The sequence below is a fragment of the Anguilla anguilla genome, chromosome 15, assembly GCF_013347855.1.
Source record: "Anguilla anguilla isolate fAngAng1 chromosome 15, fAngAng1.pri, whole genome shotgun sequence".
Lineage (NCBI taxonomy): Eukaryota > Metazoa > Chordata > Actinopteri > Anguilliformes > Anguillidae > Anguilla > Anguilla anguilla.
Window position 1 is genome coordinate 23,722,240 of NC_049215.1, and position 22,665 is coordinate 23,744,904.

Consider the following 22,665-nt stretch of genomic DNA (forward strand, 5'->3'; position numbering starts at 1 on the left):
TGACCGATGGCTTAGAAACTATGCAATATAAATTAAATATTGACAATAGAACCCTTCTCATTAGCTAGTGCTTCCTGATTACATTTTTTATAATTACATACATTCTCTTATAATTTACTATTGTAATCACTTAATATAAATAACGTAATTTATTCTAACAAATATACACAACAGTAAAAATAATGTCATACTCAAGTTTCAGCGAGGAAAAGCAAATCCACAGATTTATTTGTATTTCTTTATTGTTTCCAAAAGACAGTAAAAATATGCAGATCAAGCTACTGTAACACTTAAAAATTCTGACACAGTTATGAGCTGCTGTCATGTCATGTTTTGCATTTATGAAGAGAATTCAACTTGGAATAACACATTCAATGAAGCAACAGTTTTGTCCTTTAAGCAACATTATCATTTCATTTAAATGAATAATGCAATAAATTAAAAATAAACCAAAAATGTGCAGTTAATGGCAAAGGCACATGTCCTTAAATTTTGTTTAATAATCATGAATTTGACTGGTACTACAGAATGCCAAGTGACACCTTCCTGTCAAGACCCATCTATATACATACTGAACAGAACTTCAGTGTTATAGAGCCAGCAACTGCTGCGTCAACAATGAAGTGATACTTTAAAGGTTCAATCAATATTAAGTGCTTCTTTTCATGTTGCTATTTTGCAATAGCAGCATGGCCTATTGTATAGATCAATACTTTCACTCACACCAGTATACCAGGAATCTTGACCATATGAAAAAAATATAAAAAGTCAAAGAAGCATCTTCTTTTTTCAGTATACTGTAACACCAGTACAGCCAATGAATTTACAGACTCAGGCAAAAAATGGTTTCTGCACCCTATACATAGGACAAAAACCAAGGATACATGGTTTGTCATTGAAGGATAATGTACAGAATGTACAGTCGGTCTTTGAGCATATTACTTGTAATTCAGAAACCCATGCCTCGTAAAAGTCAATACACACACACACAGCATATAACAACAGGATAACACAGAGCTGCTTTTCTACTTCTGAAAACATGATACTGGTGTTCCTATGATTCAATTAAAACTTTTTTTTTACCTTATCAACATTACATTCCAACACATATAACATGGCAAACATGCAATACAAATCCTTAGTGACATGAGAGAGAAAAAAAATACAGTATACATGTAAATTAATGTATAAATATATCAAAATATTTACAAAACACAGAAGATCTATTAATATAAGTTATTTTAAGACATGTTCCTTCTAATTTTACGCAAAGCACTAAGAAAGTGTTGCAAGTGTTCCTTTTGTTGTGTTTGGTGTCTGTTTTCTCACACAGTCATTCAGTGATATACCTGAAAACACACACACAAACAAGCACAAACACACGCACTTACAAACTCACATATGCAAGCACACGCGCACACGTACATACACACAAACAAGCACACACACACACACACACACCCACAAACACAAGTATATACATACAAGGAACACTTACAATTTTGAACTTTCTGGGACTGCTCCACTGGGTCTGGAACCTCGTTTTTGTGTTTCTGTCACAGTGTCTCAGGCCACATTCCTTACCTCTTATAAGCAGCGTTTCTCTGGCTAAAAGGCAGGCCCTGACGGCACTGGCACGCAGCTGGAGCATAATGGAGCCGTAATGACTGACCTCTCGGCAGCAGATAAACACTGCCGTGATTCCAACGACAGTCTGCCGCTGCTACACGCCTTTCAATCGGCTTGACGACAAGCTCCGCCCCTCTGCTCCACGCTCCAAACTGCGATGCACGGGGAAGTGCTTTCTACAGATCTCTGAGGCCTTTGACCAAACTGACCCCAGGCGAACCATCTTCGCAATACTTAACGAGAATGCTGGGACTGCGGAAAAAAAAAACATAGCCATGGCAAGACAGGCGGACTGTGGAGGCAGCTTGTGGCTTTTTTTTTTTTTTAGGTTTTTACATACATATATATATATATATAAAAAAAGCTTTTAGAATTTGGTCTTTATAGTGCCTCACATATATATATACATAATGCTAAGCTTCCCCCCTCCCCCCTCCCAACACAGACAGAGCACAGCAGATAGTCTCAAGCTTTAAGAGGGACCAAAAAGTGTGGGAGAGTACCGGACAGGGTCTCGTCAAGCACTTGCACAGTTCCGGTAAAGTCTTATTTGGAATGGGTTTTGTGTCGGGAGGGAAACCTCACAGCTGCGGGTGGTTCTCCACAGCCGAATATTCTGTCTCAGACACCCTGGATGCATCAATGAGCTTGGCCAGGCCTGTCTTGGTGGAGTACTTGAAAATGAAGGCCTTCATGAGATCGTAGCGGTAGTTCTTGTTGATGAAGTTGTAGATGACGGGGTTGACGCAGCAGTGGATGAGGGAGAAGCACTGGGTGAAGTGCAGCGCCACGTACAGGAAGCTCTCCAGCCTGCAGCTGAAGGGCAGGATGCCCAGCAGGGAGAGGGCATCCACCAGGAGCACCCCGTGGTAGGGCAGCCAGCAGACCAGGAACACCACGATGTAGGTGAGGATGATCTTGCGGCTGATCCGGCGCTCCTGGTCGGCGGAGGAGGAGATGGCGCCCGCCAGGAGGGCGTAGAAGAAGGCGATGACGGGGAAGGGGATGGCGAAGCCCAGGACTATGAAGCTGAGCTGGATGCCCACCATCCAGTCGCGTGGGCTGTCCGCCGGGTACACCGGCCGGCAGAAGGTGCTGTCCGAGTGCTCCGACTTCACCGCCCGCAGGAAGTAGGTGTCGGGGAGCGAAGCGACCAGGGCCAGGAGCCAGACTAGGACGCAGACGGCCCGCCGCACCGCCTTCTTCCGCCGGCTGTCCGAGTCCCCGAACAGCGCCACCGACAGGTAGCGGTCCACGCTCATGCAGGCCAGAAAGAAGATGCTGCTGAAGAGGTTGACGCTGTAGACCAGGTGAGTGAACTTGCACATGGCCTCTCCGAAGGGCCAGTGGCCATGCTGGATCAGGGAGCTCACCCACACGGGCAGGGTGGCCACCACGCACAGGTCGGCGATGGCCAGGTTGAGGATGTACAGGTGCGTCTCGTAGCGGTGGCGCTCGGCACGCACGTTCACCCACACCACCACCGAGTTGGCCACGAGGCCGATGATGAAGATGAAGATGTAGAGGGTCGACATGGCGTAGAGGACGCCGCTGCGGCTGAACCCGGCTGGGCACACCAGCGTCTCCACGTGGGACACGTTGCCATCCTCCGAGTTGTTGAAGTTGAGGTTCAGGTCCTCCCACATGTCCATGATTTCAGAGAGGTCGCTGGCGCTCAGACTCATTCTGGCCTCTCTGGGTGGTGTCCCTCACAACAGACAGAAAACCTGGAGAAAAAGGCAATTAGCAGGTCACCTGCAAAGACTTGACACGGTGTTTGGCATGGATCTGAAATTTCAGTCCTGCAAGTCCACAATATGCTGATTTTGGGGCACTTCAGCACTTAAACTGGCTGCTGACTGAAAAGATGCCGCAAAAAATCAGCAGAGACTGCAGGCCTCCAGGACTAGAGTCTGAGATCCCTGGTTTGGGTAAATGTGGAGATTATGGTTAAATGTTGAGAATGCAACCACTTCAAAAAGAAACATCAAAAAGTCTATTCAAATAAACGATCGGCAACAGAAGAATTTTCAAACGCCTGTGGTCCGGAGGCCAACAGAGTGTGAAACCCGACGCCGCTTTAAAGAATGTTTTCTCATTTGTTCATTATGAAGAGACATTTCCCATGGTTCCCTGAGTCCATCACTGCGCTACGAATAACAGGGAAGCTGTGGACGGGTGCAGCGCCACGGCCAGGGGATCAAAGTGCGGATTTATCGCCGGGGCCCTTTGAGACGCGCTGTCCTCGGAGTATGAGGCTAATCCGAGAAAGCAAACACGCTAAACGAGACCATGCCGCTATCCCGCTGAGATCTGCTCCGTCAGGGTCGCCCCGGCGACCTCTGCCCTCCCCGGGCCAGCAGCACTCGGCCCCGCTTGTAGTGCTGCCACCCCCCCCCCCCCCCCCGCCCCTGTCCTTGCAGCACTTCAAACAGTGTTTGAACCCGTGGCCACAGCCTGGGAGTTTCATTAATAACATTAATTACATTAGCAACATACTTGATAATGTGCTTCATCTTCATCTTCATCTATCTAAAACCAGAAGTTATGGAGGAAGAATAATGTCAAAAATTAAAACGAAGTAGATTGAGTGTTGAGTTTCAGTGTGTGTGTGAGTTTCAGTGTGTGTGTGTATGTATGTGTGTAAATATGAGCCAATAAAAGGGTTTTTAGGTCATGAGATGACAAGCCTCTACCGAAATGTGTATGTGTGTGTGTGTGTGCATGTGTGCTTTATGAGTATTATGGATTGGATTTTGGAAGTGGAAGTTTTCTCGCCTGACCGTGAAGAAATATACCTTGCACATATTTCCAGGGTGAAAAATGAAGGAAAAAATAAGCAAAAGAAGTCCAAGGAGGAAACCTAAGGAGAACTTTGCACAACAGGGCTCAACTCTCATCACATTAGCAAAGTGAAAACTACAGCTGGACTAGTGCTTTGTCTGTGGGGTGGGGCGTACCCCATCAAATGATAGAGAGAGCGTGCTGCCATCCCCCACCCCCCGCCACCCCTCTCCAGAGATCAGCCAGAACCCCACTGAGGCCCATAAAAGCTCCTTGATTGACACGATGAATGGGGGGGGGGGGTGCATGGTCTGGTTGGGGTGGGATGGAGCGGGGTGTCCCCTGAACACAGAAGAGGTGAAAGGTCCAACACTTCAATGGCGACGGGCTTTAAACAACACGACACCGCACCCGTGGATTGAGAAACCTGGGGTAAAGGCAAACTGCTGCGCTGCCAAGCCAGGAGTGAGATGTGAAACAGGATCTAAGGACTCAAGGGTGGCCTGCACAAGGGGTCACCAGGCCTTAAATACAGACCATCCACAGTCAAAGTCAGATAACTGACCACAAAGGGCAACTGGTCATAAAGAAGGGCAACCACAAATGCTGCAACTTGAGACCAGTGAAAGTGTGTAAATTGTTTCATGGTTGCTCAAGAAAGACTCTGTTCACTTTTCGCCTAGTGCAAGATTGGGGGGGTGGGGGGTAATGGGGGCCACAGCAAATTCATCAGCCAACGTTCTCTCTGAGATTTAGAGATCTCTGCTGAATTTGGTGCAATAGTTTGAATATGAAAGATCTTGAAAACTCTGTGCCAATGCCAGTAAGAAACTAAAACCACAAAAAAAAACCTTAAACCGCAAGAGACAGACCTCAGGCAACTGAAGTAATCACGCAGTTAAGAACAAATTCTAAATAACAACAAAATGTGTACTTTTGCTACATGGTTCTGCTTGTTTTGCTTTTCTTAAATGCAGAAATGGCACTGCTAAAGCTGTAAAATATCTATGCGGATATAATGCTTATCTAACAGCATACAAACTAGACTACCAGGCCATTGCAGTTGTTTTCTTAAGTAAACATTAATTTTCCCTGGAAATTACCCAGTAAGGTTTTAACGGCAGCTGCCAAATGCCTACCAAAAAAAACAACATCCTTAGTTGTCCACGTTAATCCTTAGATCACAATGTTGTTTTTTTCTTTCCCCTGAACACAGCCATTACATTCAGGGCCACTCTGAAAAAGTCAACGCTGGCAGTTAAACAGGATTGCAGGTAAAATGAGAGGACACTGCAGCACCTTAACACAACTCCAGGCCATCACTCCACGCCAGCGGCAGACACGGAACGGAAATAACAAATCATTTCTGAGGCACAAACCCTGAGAAACGGGCGGGACGGAGGGAAAAACTACGCTGGGTTTTAACCTGCGGTTCTGTGGCTGGTTAAAAAAAAAAAAACAGCCGGACAGTGAGAGGGACCTCTGACTGCCTGTTTACAGTGCGAAAACAGAGCGGCCCCTCACCTGATCCCACGGCCCCGGGCAGCCGGCGCTCACGGGCACAAAGGGCTCCCTGTGTGGACCCAGCGGCTGCAGAAGCCCCCCTCATTACCCCCCCACCCCCCCAACCACCAGCACCACCACCTCACACACATACAGGCTCTTGCACTGTGGAAGCCCTGCTGCTACACATTGTCTCTATCTCCAGAGTACACACGAGCCGCCTCTTCAATGCATACACTCTGCCATTATATGTTAAATGCACTGCGTTAAAACCTGAGATATCCTGCTCTTCTGCATCCTTTACAAGCGGAGCTGGTCAAGCAAATTTTCATCTGTTTGTGTAAAATGTAGACATATGCTTGCACGCATGCTCATCACATGGTATGATTGTTTAAATACATTTGAATATTATTATGCTAATAATACAGCTTTATGTATTATATGGAAGAAGGCAGCAGCTGAGATAATTGTTTTGATTCTTTGTTCCACTCCAAAAAAGAAGTGAACTTCTGTCACAGTTAATCGCATAATGCAGCACCAGTAGCATCACCATACACATCGCCATTTAAAGTTTTTCAACGTGCTCAACGAGCGCATAAAACTACAAATGTTGTTTTTGTTTTTTCGTTATATATATATATATATATATATATATATATATATATATATATATACTGCAGTAAAATCATTTTGCATCGGATACAGAATGAGCAGGGTGTGATGACGTAGGGTGTGATAAAGCTTTTTATAATGTTAATCCAAAACCGCGGAGGTGCAACAATGGAAATCTGAGCTGTCTTTCAGTGGATGGATTTACTTTCGATGATTTAGCCACCTTTTGTGTTGCAAAAGAAACGCTACACTGAGAGGGATCACGGGTGGGTTCACAAGCTTTATGCGCCTCCTGAAATATCGTTCTTACCCTAGTATTGTGTCAATATTTCCACTATAAAACCAGTAACATCAAAGTTCAGTTTGATTGAACAAATGATGTAAAAAAAATACAATAAAAAATAAAAAAACTGTTTCCAAACTAATAGCTGAATATAATGTCAACCCGTTTATTAGCGTCTATGCGCTCTGAACATCGCTGTATTCCCTTCGTCAATTTGTTTTGTTGGGATGAAAATATGAACACATTTTCCAGCTATGTTAAGCGTTAAAAAACAATTACCGACCCTCTTAAATGTGTGTGCATTTCCCCGGTAAACAGGAAATGTCTTCATGCGTACAGTATGTGCATGTAATCACATGCATACTATATTGGGAAGTATATTAATTCAAATATTAGGATTACACAACTGCAAAGTTTGAACAAATACCAGCATTGTGGCATGCATACTTTTGAAAACATCCACCGTAACACCTTTACTTGAGTATAAATACACACGCAGCTGTTTTGTAGATGTAGTTTCAATTTGTGATGAAAATTACTTATAAAATCGTGCGCTCAGACGGGTCCCGGTCTACCTCGGATTGATCCCCATCGAGTACTGCGATTTTTCATAATGACTTTCAAAAATGTGTCCTGCATCAGCCCTATTGGATGCGTATGAACGAAGTGCAACCAGGCGTCTTTCACGGAATAGGAACATTTCAAGAGTTTGGAACTCACTGTTAATCCGTGCCACCAACTGTGAAAGCCCGGGGCGCTCTTAAAAAACTAATGACGACTACTAGCGCCAGCGCCAAAGGTTTCACGTAGTAGCAATGATTAGCTAAGCAACACCCGAACAATATCGCTTTTATCCAGACCTTACAGTATTCATCCGTAACGTTCAAACTTTCCAGTTTGCTTTTCCAAAAGGCAGAAAGAAGCGCTCAATAAAATATTGTTTTAAAGGGCTTAACAGCCGCGGAAGGCAAAACATATGACACTTCGGACGAGTTCTAAAAATATAACGGCCAAACCTTACTTGTGTGTGTAATATATCCTCCGGTGGTGACCCCTTCGATGATGTGCACTACCTGCAGGATACGACGAATCGGGGGTGTGATTCGAGGTCTTCAGAGTTTATCTCTCTAAGGTCTGTGGACTAGTCTACACGCAATACGGATAAGGACTGTCCCAGCTGGGTTACAGCGAAACTACCCAGTACGCTCGCATGCACTTGTTAATATACGGGAAGCTGCAACGCCTCCCGAGGTAATGCGGAAAACTGATTCATTGAAGTTTCTGCCAAAAAACAATAGGACGGACGAACGTGAGAAGCGTCGGATTTCCACTCCTTCCAAAATAGCAGCAAACAAACATTTGCAGTATCTGATAACAAAAAGTTTGTACGTCACCGTCACTATTTTGTTTTGAATTCAGCGCGTGTTGTCTTTCGCATGTATAAAGACTGTACATACAAATGCGAATGAATATCATTTTAGGTCGGTCAGTTTGGTGTTACAGCGCTCACTTTACTTGCAATGTTTTATGATAAGACTTATAAGTGCCCGCAAATACTTAAAAAAATTTATATGAATCTTTATTAAATAAGTTATTGTCAGAGACGGTTGCACTGTAATGATTACATAGTTAATGGGCAAAAAATGATTTAGGTTTTGTATTTCTCAAGGAGTTTCTCTTTTAATAGGAGCATATTTGTATTGATACGATACTTTCTAGGAAAATAATGCGTGCCATTTCCTTTTCACAACATGTACACATTGTATTTCAGGTTGATATTGCAGATACAGGTCAGCTAGTTCTAGTTATTTCATATCTAGTCCTAGCCACTCGCATATTTCACAAAGAACCAGCAGGGGTCAGACATAATATATATCCGAATGAATTGGAATAGCCCTTTAGTATAGTGCTCAGACTTGCTTTATCCAGTGCCTCTCTTAATGAGTGTTGCTATTTGTTAACTACATACTGACAGCTGAGCCTGTATGCAGGAAATTAATGAGTCAGAGAGTGTCACAGATGATTTTCCTAAAAGAAAGAAAGAAATAATTATAAATACATTTACAAAATAAAATAACATCATAATAATAATAATAATAATAATAATGTTTGTTGAGAGACCAGGTGAAGGGAACTTGTTCCTAGTGAGATCTCTTGTTTTGCTGTTGTCCTACATCTCTAGTGTCCTGTGTTATTACTGATGCATATCCTCTTGGAATGAACTCAAAGGCATCCAGGAGGTTGTATTTTAACTCACGTTAGAATAGTGTGAACAAGAGAGCTCACCTGTTCCTCTTCGCCTCAGCTGGAGTCTATATTTAACGGCATCCATTTCCATTGTGCCTGGCCATTGTGAAACAGCCCTGGGGGAGCTAGCTTGGAGGGAATGGACTACAAGAAAAATGTTATTTGTTTTGGAGCACATTGCCAAAGCACCTGTTAATGTACAGTGTCAAATGAGTTTAATATCTTACAAAAAAACTGTAAGGTCCAGTATTTGTAATGAAATGTGTGAAGCTGAAATCAAACCAAGGGCATAATTCAATTAAAATCTCTGAACCACTAGATGAGGGGTCATATTTTCTTTGACTTTGACACTAATAAGTCACTATGCACCTCATACAGATAAAGGATTGATAACTGGGCAAAATTATTTTTTTCAATGTTTCCAAATTGTTCTGTGGCATACTAACATTCTAATTTGAAAAACTAGTTTCCATATTGAAAATGTCAAACCTCATGAAGCCCAACAAAAGGTGGAAAACAAAGACTATTTAGGTCTTCAAAGGAGAGAGAGAGAGAGAGAGAGAGAGAGAGAGAGAGAAAATAAATAAAATACAGCACGTGTGTACGTCCCCATTGTCTTCCCAGATCAATAATCTTTGACTGTGACTGTGTGGTTTCAAAAGATCTCAGAGAAGCAGCCGTGCCATTGCGTAAAACCTTTGCCAGTTTCTTGTTTTCTTGTGTCTGGCTGTCTCATGAAAGGAAAGGAAGGATAAGTATGAACTGGCGCCTGGCCATGGCACGGGGAGTAGCAGCTGGGCGGACAATGCCCCCCTTCCCCCTACCCTACACTAAACCTCCTCCATATGCAACGCCCCCCATCTCCTCCACATCTGGACTCCACTGTGGATCACCCTGGCCACAGGAAGGGAAGCTCTCCAACTTCCTGTGCCACCACCTGATAAGGGTACTTTCCGATGTAGCAGTTCCCACAGAACCTGGGGGACTGTGAAACTTCATGAGCTCCTGAGTATCCTCTCTTATCGGCCATGTGTCTGGGCTGCCCAGCACAACACGTCTGGTGACAACTGTAGGCTTAACAGAGATAGTTATTTCAGACTGCTGGGAGGGGCAACCCTGGCCTCCCATGCAATTCATGATTCCTGTGCAAGTGGAGAAACACCTACTGCTCATTAAATTCACAGGTGAATCGGCCACTGTTATTTATCACTCAACTTCTCTGCATGTTATCTCATTTTAGAGAACAGTTGTCACTACACTGGAACATGGCTCTTAAGTGAAGCTAACCTCCCCAGCAGCAGCAGAAGCAGCAGATGCTTTGAAGAGCTGAAGGCTCATCGACAGACCAGACCAGGGATTCCTTTTGTGAGGTGAAAGAGTGGATGTGAATTCTTCACATGCACCATCTGACATATTTTCATTTCGGCTTGACAAATCAATTGCAAAGTCGGCGATGTCCAGCATTGTTCATCTGGTGCTGGTTAGAAATGGGACAGAACAAAATAGAAATGAAGGCCTGTTAATATGGACTCCTGTTCAACACGTTTGGTGACTCCCAGGCATGACCTTTAGACAGCATTCAGAGAGGAAACCAGGGAAATTAAATAAATCATCATTGCCAATGCCCCCTGTCATTTTTTTAATTAATAGTTTCATTAATCTCAGGGGGAATGTGTTGGCAGGATGGAGTAAGTTCTAAAGTAGATTTTAATGAAGGGTTGCCCTTTAATTCCGATTTAACCACAGCAAGCTCCTTTGCACTAAACAGAGGACAATTGTTTATCTGGCTTTGAAGGAATTAATGGAGTGAGCATTGATATTTTTTTCCGATTTAGGCCATTTGGACATGCTAAATCGTAGCCTGCTGAGAAAAAGAAAATAGGGCATTAGCAGTTTCCATAATGTCTCTACATTTACAAAAATCAATGAGACATTTCCTATGCCCGGTGTTATTTGTAGAATACAATGTTCCATTATGGACCCAGATATAAATATTTGAAGGATGGTGTTTGGTTCTAGGGATCTATATGTTAACAGCACACAGGGTGGTCCCCTAATAAAAGCTGCACATGGTACCACTTCAACAAACTATACATTAACAAACCAGCTTATCAAGCTAATAAAAAGCTGTTTATCAAGCAAGCAAGACCCATTCTGTTTGATTACATGGTTGTTTCAATGTACATACAATCCATTTTTTTTAAACCCTTAAAATAAGCTTATGGGATTTGAAATTTGTAGTGCTTTGAAGTACCATTCACAAAAGCAGCTCTTTGGGATTTTTGAGTACTGATGAAACCTCACTCACAAAAGGGCATGCAATTAAGGTAATGCTCAATGTTAGTTCCAAATGATGATGGGGTCAGCTGGAAACCAATGAGGATACTGTCGCATTTCCCAGAAATTTGCCTATATCCCTGCAGGCATATGGAAAGTACATATTTTAGGATGGGTATTTGTTTCAGGAGGGCTGTTAACAATATTAGCATGTTGCTGATGAATACTCATATTCTGAGAAGTGAAGATATATCAACCTCTGAGATCTCAAGTATGTTAAAATTATTAAGCAAATAAAATAAATTAATACAGCTATATCAGCCAATTTTCATTGCAAAACTGAAGTATAATGTGCAATGAGCTCTTGCAACCAGACAAATCCTTATTGTAAGCATATGATTGCAATAATTTAAATCGTGTTGGAAACACTCCTGTTTTTGTCTCACTATTGGGAACTGACAGTACTGTCATGCTGTACAGGAAAAACTTACTTTTAATGACATAGCTTTGGGTCACTGAAATATGTACAATTGATGAATTAGCATACGTATGTACACACTCACTTCAGGCAAATGTATACGTAGAGCTCCTGGTTATGACATGGATTACTTTATTGTTTATCTATGCCTATTAGACATTTCTGCCAGCTGCACTCTGGTAAATTAGAAAATGAAAATCAGATCATTAACAAAGAAATAAATTTGATTTAATGCATTATTGTGGTTTCATAATGTTGTTGAAGGAGAGCTGTGAACATAAAACAGAATGAATTCGGAAAGAATAAAATCAAAGTAATTAATTAATTAATATAATTTAATTATTCATAGCTAATATAAGACCATGACTTGGATACCACGCATTATACATGAGGTATTAACTCACATATCCTCAGAGGGAAACAGTGTATACTTGTAATTTAGCTTGTAATTTAGTATCAGATTGCAAATATCCATCCATCCAGGAGTATTTGCATTGAGCAAGACGTAGGAATCCACTCTAGACAGTTCGCCCCTCCATCACAGGGCACACACACACCTTTGACTCACACACTCATACCTGGGCATTTTCGACTCTAATTGGAATTTAGACTCCAGTTAACTTAACCTGCATGTCTTTGGGCTGTGGTAGGAAACTCGAATAAAAGCAAATATTAGCTGGATGTTGAATTTATTGAAAATCATGAAGGAAATGTGCCATGGGTTCATATTAGAACACTTTTGATATACCACATAGTGTAAAATCACCAAATAAAACAATTCAGTGACACCAACCATCTTTAGGGCAATTAGTGTAAATGCATTTGTCACAGTAAACAGAAAATAATTGTGCTCTGAACTAGAAATGTGTTACTATGACAATTTTATGGCAACTGCTTGATCATACAAAGGCTGATTATGATCCCATAATGTAGACGATCATGTATACACTGTCCAAGGACTCGCTTTCATAGTTTTATATCTTGTGATTCCCTGTTTAAACTTCAGTGGCAGCTTCGTACCTAATTCTTGTGCAATTTTAGGAGGTCTGGAGGAGTTCCAGGAGGTATCAATGTCTGTGCAGAACGCACAGCTGGTTTCCAGGCTCCTGCTCGAGTTCTTTGGCCAGCGATTTGGGTCCCCATGGAATTTAAGTCTAAGGGACCGTGACAGCCAGCTAGTGACCTCAATCCCCCTCTGCTCCAATCAGGGCCTCATACCACTGCTACTGTGGCAAGTGGCATTATCCTGTTGTTGTACAATTCTAAAAATGTATAGGATGTGCTAATCTGCTGAAAGGATATTAATCAGTTGAGCAATTCAAGTCAAGTAGAGTTGTTCGATTCAGATGTGTCATTATTTTTGAGAAATTAAAAGTAAAAGGTAACATGCTTTAATGTTGAGGTGTGTGTGTGTGTTCACAATGATTAAAAAATGATAAAGTTTTATACATAAAATTAAATTTTATATATATAATGTAAAACTGATTGTACGTTGTTGTTTTTCATTCAATTTTTTCTTTACCATATGAATTTCTGCAGCAATGAAGAAATGCAGCAATGGGCTGGAGAGAAAAATACATTATTTTTCGCAGGATGATAAGGGAATCCCACAGCAAACAAAAACTGAATACCAGCCTCTTGGGCTTTTTGTTCAATATACGCACAATGGAAATCAATCATACGCCTAGATTATTAATGTAGCGAACTGCATTGCCATAAAAGCGTTGCTTAGTTCAACCGTCAAATGAAAGAGGTAGAACAAAGTTGCTATGTCAAATAATATGCAGTTATATGATTATGAATTGAACATGAATAAAAACACGACTAAGGAGTACAGAAGCGCACTTTCCACAATTTTCTGAATCCATAGTTTCACCCTGAAACACGAAGAGTAGAGTTCTGTGAACAGCACTGCGCAGGCGTAGCGTCTCGTTGCTAGACGATGTGTTGTAAAGCAAGATTGCAAACACGCTGAGGTTTCTGCGGCAAGTAATTTGCGAAAACTTTTGCTGACACTGATACAATTTGCAACAGAATATTTTTGGGCTATCCTTTAAGTAAATTTAACTTAACGCTGATTGCGAACGATTGGTTTAATTTTGTTCACTTGAACCTGCAAACCTGTTTGGTTAAGGATACGTGCATAAACTTAAGCATTGTAAATTCAGTGTATTCGCTTCTACGTATAATTAGACTCTATCTAATTCCACATTTAAAAAATAAAATTGTTATACGTGTATACCTATTAGCATTTTCTGTTTCTGATTTTTTATTCTTTCATTTTCCTTCGTCAATCAGTGGTGTATAGTTGAACTGCGGAACTGTGGTGTTGTTTGGGTATTTACCCAAAGTGCCATGATCTGAAGACAGAAGAGATTTCTGGGGACCAACTGTGAACAGCTGGGAACTATGTCACACAGGTAAAGCCGACTCCGTATAGCTGCGTATTGGATAACTGCGTTTTGTTGCATGGAATAGGTTCCCAATTTAACCCCGTTGATTTTACTCATGTCCGTTTTGTACTAGCACAGAACGTCATAATCGCATCAATCACACTTTGCTTTTACACACTTACACTCTAATAGCTCTAGCATTGTAGTCTGGGATAGTGATGTAAAAAAAGTCCAGTTCCATCCGTGCGCACGCAAAACATGTATATTATTCCACATAAAAGGCTGTAGTTTTATTTTTATTTATTTTTGTTAAATTCAAATGAAGCTTGCTCTGAGGCACAAGCATGAATATGTTGATAACATCTACAATACTAATGATGCCCTTTGGCATAGAAATGATCAACATTATTAAGCAAGCCATGTCTTGAGATTAAAGGGTTTGCTCTGGGGCTTTTGTGTCATCCATGGTTATATTTCTCTTTGATAATTAGTCTCCCACTAGCATTTCCATAATTTAAAAATTAATTAAGGTAAAATATCCAGTGAAGTGACCTGCACACCTGTTTTTACACAACAGAAAAAACAATACTGTTATTTCCTCTTTATATAATCTTTGCGCAGATGCATTGGTCAAGATCATGTGTCAAATGTTAAGAGTTCTGAGGAAAATATCTCAGAATAATCCCCTTGTGATCAATTTCTCAAACTTTCAATGCTTCTCATTTAGAAAACAGTATTGATTGACTGAGGGGAATCACTTTGATTACTAATAACCTTGTCTGAAATATGTTATTGGCATTTTAATTGAAATGTATAGAACTTTCCATTTAGAGATGCCATGGAGTGTTTTGTGAGCTTTGTGGTTGTATTTTGCTTCATGCTGCGTGGGAATTGGAAAGGCTTTTCTGCATTGTCCTCCATACTGTAAAATTCTCAGCTTCACCCACAGAGGCCATGATTATGACACAATGGGGAGTGCTCTTTCTCTCACTGTCCTCCCGGTAGATTTATGAAACTGGGGAGGTGGGGGTTCATGTGGAGGGATCCTCGCTCTGCATAGAGAAGGGTGTGAACGAGCTCCCAAGGAGAGGAAGTGCACATTGTGTTTCTGTTCCCATGGCAACAGAGCCATCAATGTGAACCTGGCCCTTTTTAGTGGACCCCCAAAAAAAAAGGCAGGGCAAGCAGATGTGTCAGCATTGTCATGATGGCAAGAACAAAAGACAAAAATGCTTCCATTTCCATACGCCCCCGTACCTACGCCCTCACCTCTGTGAGGAGCCCACAATCATCGGCTGTCAACCTGTTAGTCTCTGTCTAGGGCCTTCCTGATGTGTCACTCGGTGTTCAGGTTTGTGAAAGCCCTGTCTGGAATTCTTTAACCAGGGCTTTTGTTGCCACACGCGGTCAACGACAGGGAGGAGGAGGGCTCTCTCTATTTTTGTGTAAATCTCCTTTTCGCAGATTCCCTCTTATGCCTCCGCCCTCCACTCCAGCCCCCTCCCACAGCCCTTCAACACCCACTCCTGTTGTCCCCTCTTTTCATTTTGTGTTGCCCTCCTAACAAGGGTCACGGTGGGCAGGGTAAACACCCTGGGGCTAGCCAACAGAACGGGGGCCTCATAGGAATATGAAAAGAAGCACTAAGCGCCCTCCCTGTGGCCCCTCATTCTGGTTTTCAAGCACAGAGCCCAGACACTATAAAGACCAAAATCTCCCAATGGCAGGCGCATATATAAATGCCAGTACTGGGTGGGATGAGCCTTAGCTTTCCATGCATAGTTCTTCTTATTATTATCATTATTATTATTATTATTACTGGTCTGATGTACTAGCCTGCAAGCCATAGTGCTTGTCACACAGTATTACAGGAGAGTTTGTGCCAACTGGAAGAAAGGCCGCTCTCTCTCAGATGACAGCTAGTTGCCTGTGGGCATTCTGGGTCATTGCTGGAGGACATAATGCCCAAAGAAACCTATCCAAATGACATCCACCATACCCCTGGCTAGATGTGCAGTTTCAGACTCATTTGGTTATGATTGACAAATTCTCAAACAATTATTCTTCCAGGAATAGGGTAATAGGCAGATTTTATATTGATTTTAAGATACTGCTGTGGGTATATTTATTTGTATAACATGGTTGTCAATTTCCACAATTCAGCAATTTCCAGACTTGGACTTTGTGTGCATAGAGACAGGGAAAAGCTTTCTAAGTGGTCACAAAAGTGTTAAGAGTTTGTTAAAAATCTAAAAAAAATAAAAAAATCTTTCTGACATATACACAGCAAGGAGAATTATTTCAGGAATAAAATTACAAACATAAAACATAATTACATTCCTCTGGCCACGGAGAGTGGTTTTGCACCCCATCTGTCAGCACACACTGCTCATTTTGAAGAGATCAGTGACATTTACCTATTGCAGGGATCTCAGACTCTAGCTCTGAGGACTGCATAATGTCTGCTGGCTTTAGGCGTGTTTCAGCTCTTTAGTGCTTGATTTTAAGTCCTTAATTGGCTTTAAAGAATCTGCTGAGTTTGTTTCCAAGGCCTAAATTGGCTGTTGATAAAAAGGAAACCACAAAAACCTGCAGACACTGCAAACCCTCTATGACTTGAGTTTGAGATCCCTGACATTGTGGCATGCCTGTTTCACCTCCTCCTCCTCCTCCTCCTCCTCCTCCTCTTCCTCTTCCTGTTCATCAGTACCTATGGGAGGATGTGGACAGAGGCCCAGGGGGCCCTGCAGGACATGCTGGAGGAGGAGCTTCCAGCGGTCCCTCCCCGGCCGCAGAAGGACCGCCTCCTGGTCTTCCAGACCCTGGCCACGTTCTACGTGAAGTACCTGCAGATCCTGCGGAGCCTGGAGGCGGTTTACGACCAGATGGTGCACCCGCAGAAGCGGCGCGTCGTGCGGCACGTGCTGGACGGCGTGACGGGCCGCCTCCTCGAGCTGAAGAACGAGATGGTGGAGCTGGAGTTCTCAGAATTCCACTACTACGACGACATTCTACAGGACCTCAAACTGACCCCCGTGAGTGCTCCGCCTCTCGTTTGCATTTAGGTTTTGCCCAATTAGGTGATGTTCTTATCCAGAGCGATTAAAGCCCAGTTCAGTTCAAAAGTGCATAAGCAGACAAGAAGAGAAATAAAAGTTTAGGGGAAAAAAACTTTAAAATGTTGCGAAATGTCATAGGGATTACGCATGTCACAAGAAATGAGCCAATGGACTCAAGATTTGACATGCTGAGTCTGAGACTACAGCGGCCACAAGCAGATGTTCTGTAAAACAATGTTGGTCTCACTGAATCCAATTTACTCTGAAAAGAATATCATTAGCTGATCTAAGCCACCCATAACACTCCTTATTTTTAACATGCAATGCATTTGTACTATTGTAAGTAATTTAGGTGAAGTACCTTACTCAAGGTTAGAATGCCAGTGCCCTGCTTGGGACTCAAACTCGCAACCTCTGATTTACAAGCCTAGGTCCCTAACCATTATACGACGCTGCATTCTACATTTAACACCACTGCACAAGTTCAATTTGCATTCACATTGAACTAGAGTCGAACGTAGGCCTTGATAGGGTGGTGCAACAACACAAACAATTCCCAATGATGCTAATTTTGAAAAGTTGAATTGTTTCCATATGTATTGGTCACTGAGCTCCATTTGGAAATAAGCCTAAAAATGCTGCCAAGGAATTGCAATACTTCATTGAGTCTGCTTTGTAGCCAATTCAGACTGTTCCTGACAGACTTTTAAATTTTGACTCACCAGTTTTAGAAGACCAGTTCCACTGAGTTGCACCTAAATTTGGGATGAGGAAGGATCATAATAACTTTCCAAAGATAAAATATCTATAGACATACATTGTTGTGTTGTTTTTCATTTTTGTTAAATCTGCCTTTCTTACTGTTTTTTTCTTTTTTTTCTGTGATTTAGTAATTTTGTGCAAGATATTTAATTAACAAGGACGAGATTTTGTATATGAGGATGAACCTTATTCATCCTGATATAAAAAAGGACCAAATCACATATATTTATGGCTAATTAAAGCATTAGCCTTGTTTACATTTACATTAAGTGTTTTTACTGTTAATGGAGAAATATCACATACTGATGTGCCTTTGTTTCTCTATCCATCCTCAATGCTGGTTTTCCTTATAGGGGGATCTGGAGGTCCCCATTCCACGCTACTTTGTGAGCGAGAAACTGCGTGTGCTGCGGGAACGGGAAAAGTTACTGGCCCAAATTCTCGCCCGTGGGGAACACCTGGATCCAGCGCCGGTGAGGGAACGCCGTCTGAAATCCTATACTGCCATCTCAAATAGGAGTGACAACAGCACCCTGCAACAATAACGAGGATAAATAAAGTTTATTTTTGCACATAGCACAATGCAGAATGCCATTCAATCTTATGAAGCTGATAACGACTGCATGTTCCTGCAGCACAGGCTGGTGCAGCTAATTGATTGGACTCTTTTATAAAGCATAAAAAGGTTTTCCATCCGTCTCTCTGTATCAGGAAGTCCGAGCGCGTGCCCTGCCCATAGACGAGGCGGTGCGTCTGGTGCAGGTGTCTGAGCGCGCTCGACAGGGCCGTCTCAGGGCCAGCTTTATGAAGGAGATCCGCAGGGAGGAAGAGAGGTACCGTCAGGGCCGGAACTGCAACGGCGACACCTTGGACCCGAACGCGGCAGCCACCCTCATCCAGAAGGTACCAGCTCACATGGGAAAGGCTCACCAGTATAAAACAGTAGCCATGTTTTGAGGCATCACTTACTATAGAAACATGCTCAATGTTTGGAGGTTTCATTGGTAGTCTAATGCTGCCTGGCACACCAAGTGGAGGACCTAAAACAGTGGTAACCTGAGGAGCATTAGCCAATGTAAACCCACCCTGCTAACAGCAGGACAGAGCCAGTTGTGTCCTCCTGCTACAGACCCCCAGTCAATGTCTGCTGATGAGCAATGAGATACCAGCTAGGGACCATCCATTCCATCCATGGCTTTGACATCCTTCAGACTGCTTTCTGTACTTTTATATATTGACCTGTCATTAAGACAGCATTGTTATGAAACAGTCACCTATGATCTACACCATTCACTGGCAATTAGACTACACACACATTGAATGCATTTTCAACAAGCTGTCCCATTTGCAGTATATGCATATTAGTCTCTACCAACTAAGAATATGATTGAGTTTGTGTTTTGGCTCTGTCTGTTGCCTGGCCCCTCTCCTCTAGCACTTGCTGTCTGACGTATTGCTAGTCCTTGTGGAACGTGACAGTCAGAGGGTGTGTTCCTGTAAGTTACAGAGGGAATTTCTGCACTTCCCAGGAAAAGGGGACGTTATGTGACGCAAGTACAGCAGAGGGAAGGCTTATGAAGAGTCATGTGATCTGACTCATCTTTGAAAACATCTGCTAGATAGAACTACCGGTATTCAAAGTGCCAAAGGGTATCATGAACTCAGGGAACATTTTTACATTGATTCTCTTCCCAAAAAGGGGGTAGGCAGGTTTAGTTTTTTAAGGTGTTCATTTTCTTGAGCTCTGTAATCTTGAAATCTTGTCCCACGCATTGTGATGTCTACAAAGGAGATTGTGCGCAGCAGCTGAAGAAAAGTACTGTCACAGAAGATATAACGTGACTGGGAGCCATAAGCTTTCTGAGGCTCTATGATGTCAAAGCTAGGAGAAAAAATGAATGCATTTTTTCATAGGAATGTACTTCTTTTGTGTAGCCTGCCGGGACCTATAAAAATCGATATCGTTGTGGCTCCAGGTACCTCTGAGATTAAAGAGACTTTGTCCCTCAGCACCTGTGTTTTTGCAAAGGCATTTTACCGTCAATAACAAGATGGAAAGATAAATGAGTATCTTAAGAACTCACTTGAGCTGGTTATCGCTATATCTGAGGAGTTATGGGTCCATTTGAAAGGTGTGTGTGTGCACGCGCATACAGATTACAGATGGTATGGAGAGTGTGAAGCATTTTCTTAGCCTTGGAAACCTTTATTTATAGTTATTTAAGTCATGATATCACAAGGAATGCTACAGGAAACGATTTAGAAAAAGTTAAAAAAAAAAATTTAAAAAAACAGCTTTATGTTAAAGGAAAATGGTGGTTAAATCTCTGCCTTCTGCCTCATTTTAAGATGATGTATGTATGTGATATCGATGGTAGTTCTATGATTAGGGACAGGAGCAATATCAGGCAGTATGAAATAAGGTGATGAGCCAGTTTAATCCCTCCACTGTTTATACCCCTGATCTTGTGACTTACCCCATGTCTGATATATGGCCCTGGAGGGCTTAGCCTTTGTTGGCCCTTATCCTATTGCAGTAGGTATCTGCATTAATCATGAGCAATATGAGGAAGGATATCTGATGTTTGAAGGGAATTCTAATCCCAGTCATAACTGAGGATACATCATAGTGAGAACCCTGTGAGAATTATATTTAGAAGTAATATTAAGATTTCCAGTCCTCAGAGTACCATGTTAATTAAAAGTTGATTTCAGTGCAAATAAGAACCCTTATTTCAAGGGTGATCATGGCCGTCTTTTTATCAGGAGGCATCTTTGCTCTGCAAGGAATGGTGACGGGTCCATTGAAGTCAGTCTCTCATTCAGACCGTTTGGATTATGGGTCTCTTGCAGACACTTGCTTAATGAAGCAGGGGCGTCATATCGAATTCTTGCATGTTGGTCTGTGCTGCAACCTCTACTTGTTGTGTATAATTAACCCACGTATTGACTCAGTACAATACTTTCTTAGAAAAAATAATGGCACATAAAGACCTACATATGGAGTCTTGACTTCCAAGTGTTAACACTGTGCATTTGGGCGAATAAATCAGGGTAATTGTTTAACTAATCACACCAATTAAGCAGGAAAACCCTTCAGGAGTTTTGACACTCGTGTATTAAATGAAGTGGGTTTTTGGTGATAAACAGTGGAACTGGTATGATGACGTGCTCAACTCTGCAAATTTCCTGTTAGAAAAATTGTCCTCAAATTCCAAATGAATAATGCAAGACAAAAAAATACTTTAAAAATACTGTTACATGAATACAGTGGCATGTTGGTGCATTTTGACAATCATGCCATTTTTAATATAAGGCAGAGGACGGCAACAAGGGCCCCGTCTATTTCTGGGTTTCATGCCAACTTCTGGCCTAATTACTTACAGCCCTAACAGTTACATCATCTGACGTTTTCACTACATTGATAAGCTCATGAATGCAAGCGGAAGGCTGTTCTTTTGTTCCTATTTGAAGCCTTTTACTGCGATCTAATCTACGAGTGAGCCAGTGTTGGTGTATGCAGCCAGTCAGCTCATTTAGCCAGGCTAATTGGTAGGTAGCAAAAGCCCGCACATGCTCCGGCCCTCCAGGACCGGAATAGCCCCTGGTGTAAGGCATGATGCTCCATGATATACAGTCTTGCATCATGGACCCACTGGTTATATTCTGTCTGTGTTCCAGGTGTGGCTCGGGTACAGTACGAGGAAGAGGATGAAAAAGGAGCGACTGGAGGAGATGGTGTTTCTGGGGATGGTGGGTATTCTGAAATGCATCTTATTCATTCATACATTCAACAGGGAGGAGTGTAAAATATTTATATCGATAAAGGATAAATTCTGATACGTGATCCTTTTCATCTGTTGTCACTGAACAGAACAGAGAACTGCCGACAGCATTGCACAACTGCAGTTCAATCATACTGTGTGCCATTCACAAATAGCATCATAAAATGACCAGAAGCGGAGGGGGGGAAAGGTGTTTGAAAGATGAATCAGGGATAAAAAGATAAAGGAGAAACAATTGAATGACAAATGAGCGTGTTTATGCAGCACTCAAAAAAGCACAAACACAGACACTGCGACTTGTACCAGCTCTCTGTGGTGTGCATCATAGTCACCACAAACGATACTTTAAATTCATCATGAATGACAGAAAACAGTGCAAATACAAGCTCAAATGCACACACATGCTCCACAGGAAATGTTTCAGCCTTTCATAACCACTATGAAAGCAGTTACTGAATGAGGAAAGGTCACGTGTTTTATAAGTTATTGATTGCCAAACTTGATTTTTTGCCCGTTTTTGTTTCAGTACCATTGCAGGTCTTTGTGTCAGAAACAAGGGAGTTGCAGTAATTTATGGTTTTCATGGGAAAAGCATAAAAAGCATGGTTTCCTTTAGTGCAGGCATTTGTAATCCTATTATCATATGAGTAGTGTAATTGCTCCTGGGAAATGAAGTTATCTGATAACATAAGTTAAAAATAGAATTATAGCCTTTAAAAAAATAAGCTTGTCAAGGCCAGAGATTTACCAGTCTGTTCAAAGACCAAACAGAGGAGGTGCAAAAACACTGGTAACACATGCATAATAATGCACACACTCGCAGAAATGTGCACAGTAACATGAACAAACTCTA

General features: G+C 42.1%; 2 protein-coding genes across 3 annotated transcripts in view; one reads left to right on the forward strand and one right to left on the reverse strand.

Annotated features, from left to right (window-relative positions):
• Window positions 1-206: 206 nt before the first annotated feature.
• LOC118213911 (atypical chemokine receptor 3-like) lies at window positions 207-8,132 on the reverse strand. 2 transcript variants are annotated; one of them, XM_035393145.1, is made up of 2 exons: window positions 7,833-8,132; window positions 207-3,345 (listed from the first exon to the last, which is right to left on the reverse strand). In XM_035393145.1, the coding sequence occupies exon 2, from the start codon at window positions 3,312-3,314 to the stop codon at window positions 2,211-2,213; it is 1,104 nt and encodes a 367-aa protein (XP_035249036.1). In that variant the 5' UTR covers window positions 3,315-3,345; window positions 7,833-8,132; the 3' UTR covers window positions 207-2,210. The 2 variants fall into 2 exon arrangements, with proteins under 2 accessions (XP_035249036.1, XP_035249035.1); XM_035393144.1 differs by having other exon boundaries at window positions 207-3,356; window positions 7,833-8,130.
• A 5,650-nt stretch (window positions 8,133-13,782) lies between these two features.
• iqca1 (IQ motif containing with AAA domain 1) overlaps window positions 13,783-22,665 on the forward strand; it is a 54,138-nt gene continuing 45,255 nt past the window's right edge. Inside the window, exons 1-6 of the mRNA XM_035393143.1 lie at window positions 13,783-13,802; window positions 14,112-14,233; window positions 16,914-17,241; window positions 18,381-18,500; window positions 18,739-18,930; window positions 21,709-21,780. Coding sequence (XP_035249034.1) covers window positions 14,223-14,233; window positions 16,914-17,241; window positions 18,381-18,500; window positions 18,739-18,930; window positions 21,709-21,780 — 723 coding nt within the window. The 5' untranslated portion in view covers window positions 13,783-13,802; window positions 14,112-14,222. The remainder of the gene's footprint in view (window positions 13,803-14,111; window positions 14,234-16,913; window positions 17,242-18,380; window positions 18,501-18,738; window positions 18,931-21,708; window positions 21,781-22,665) is intronic.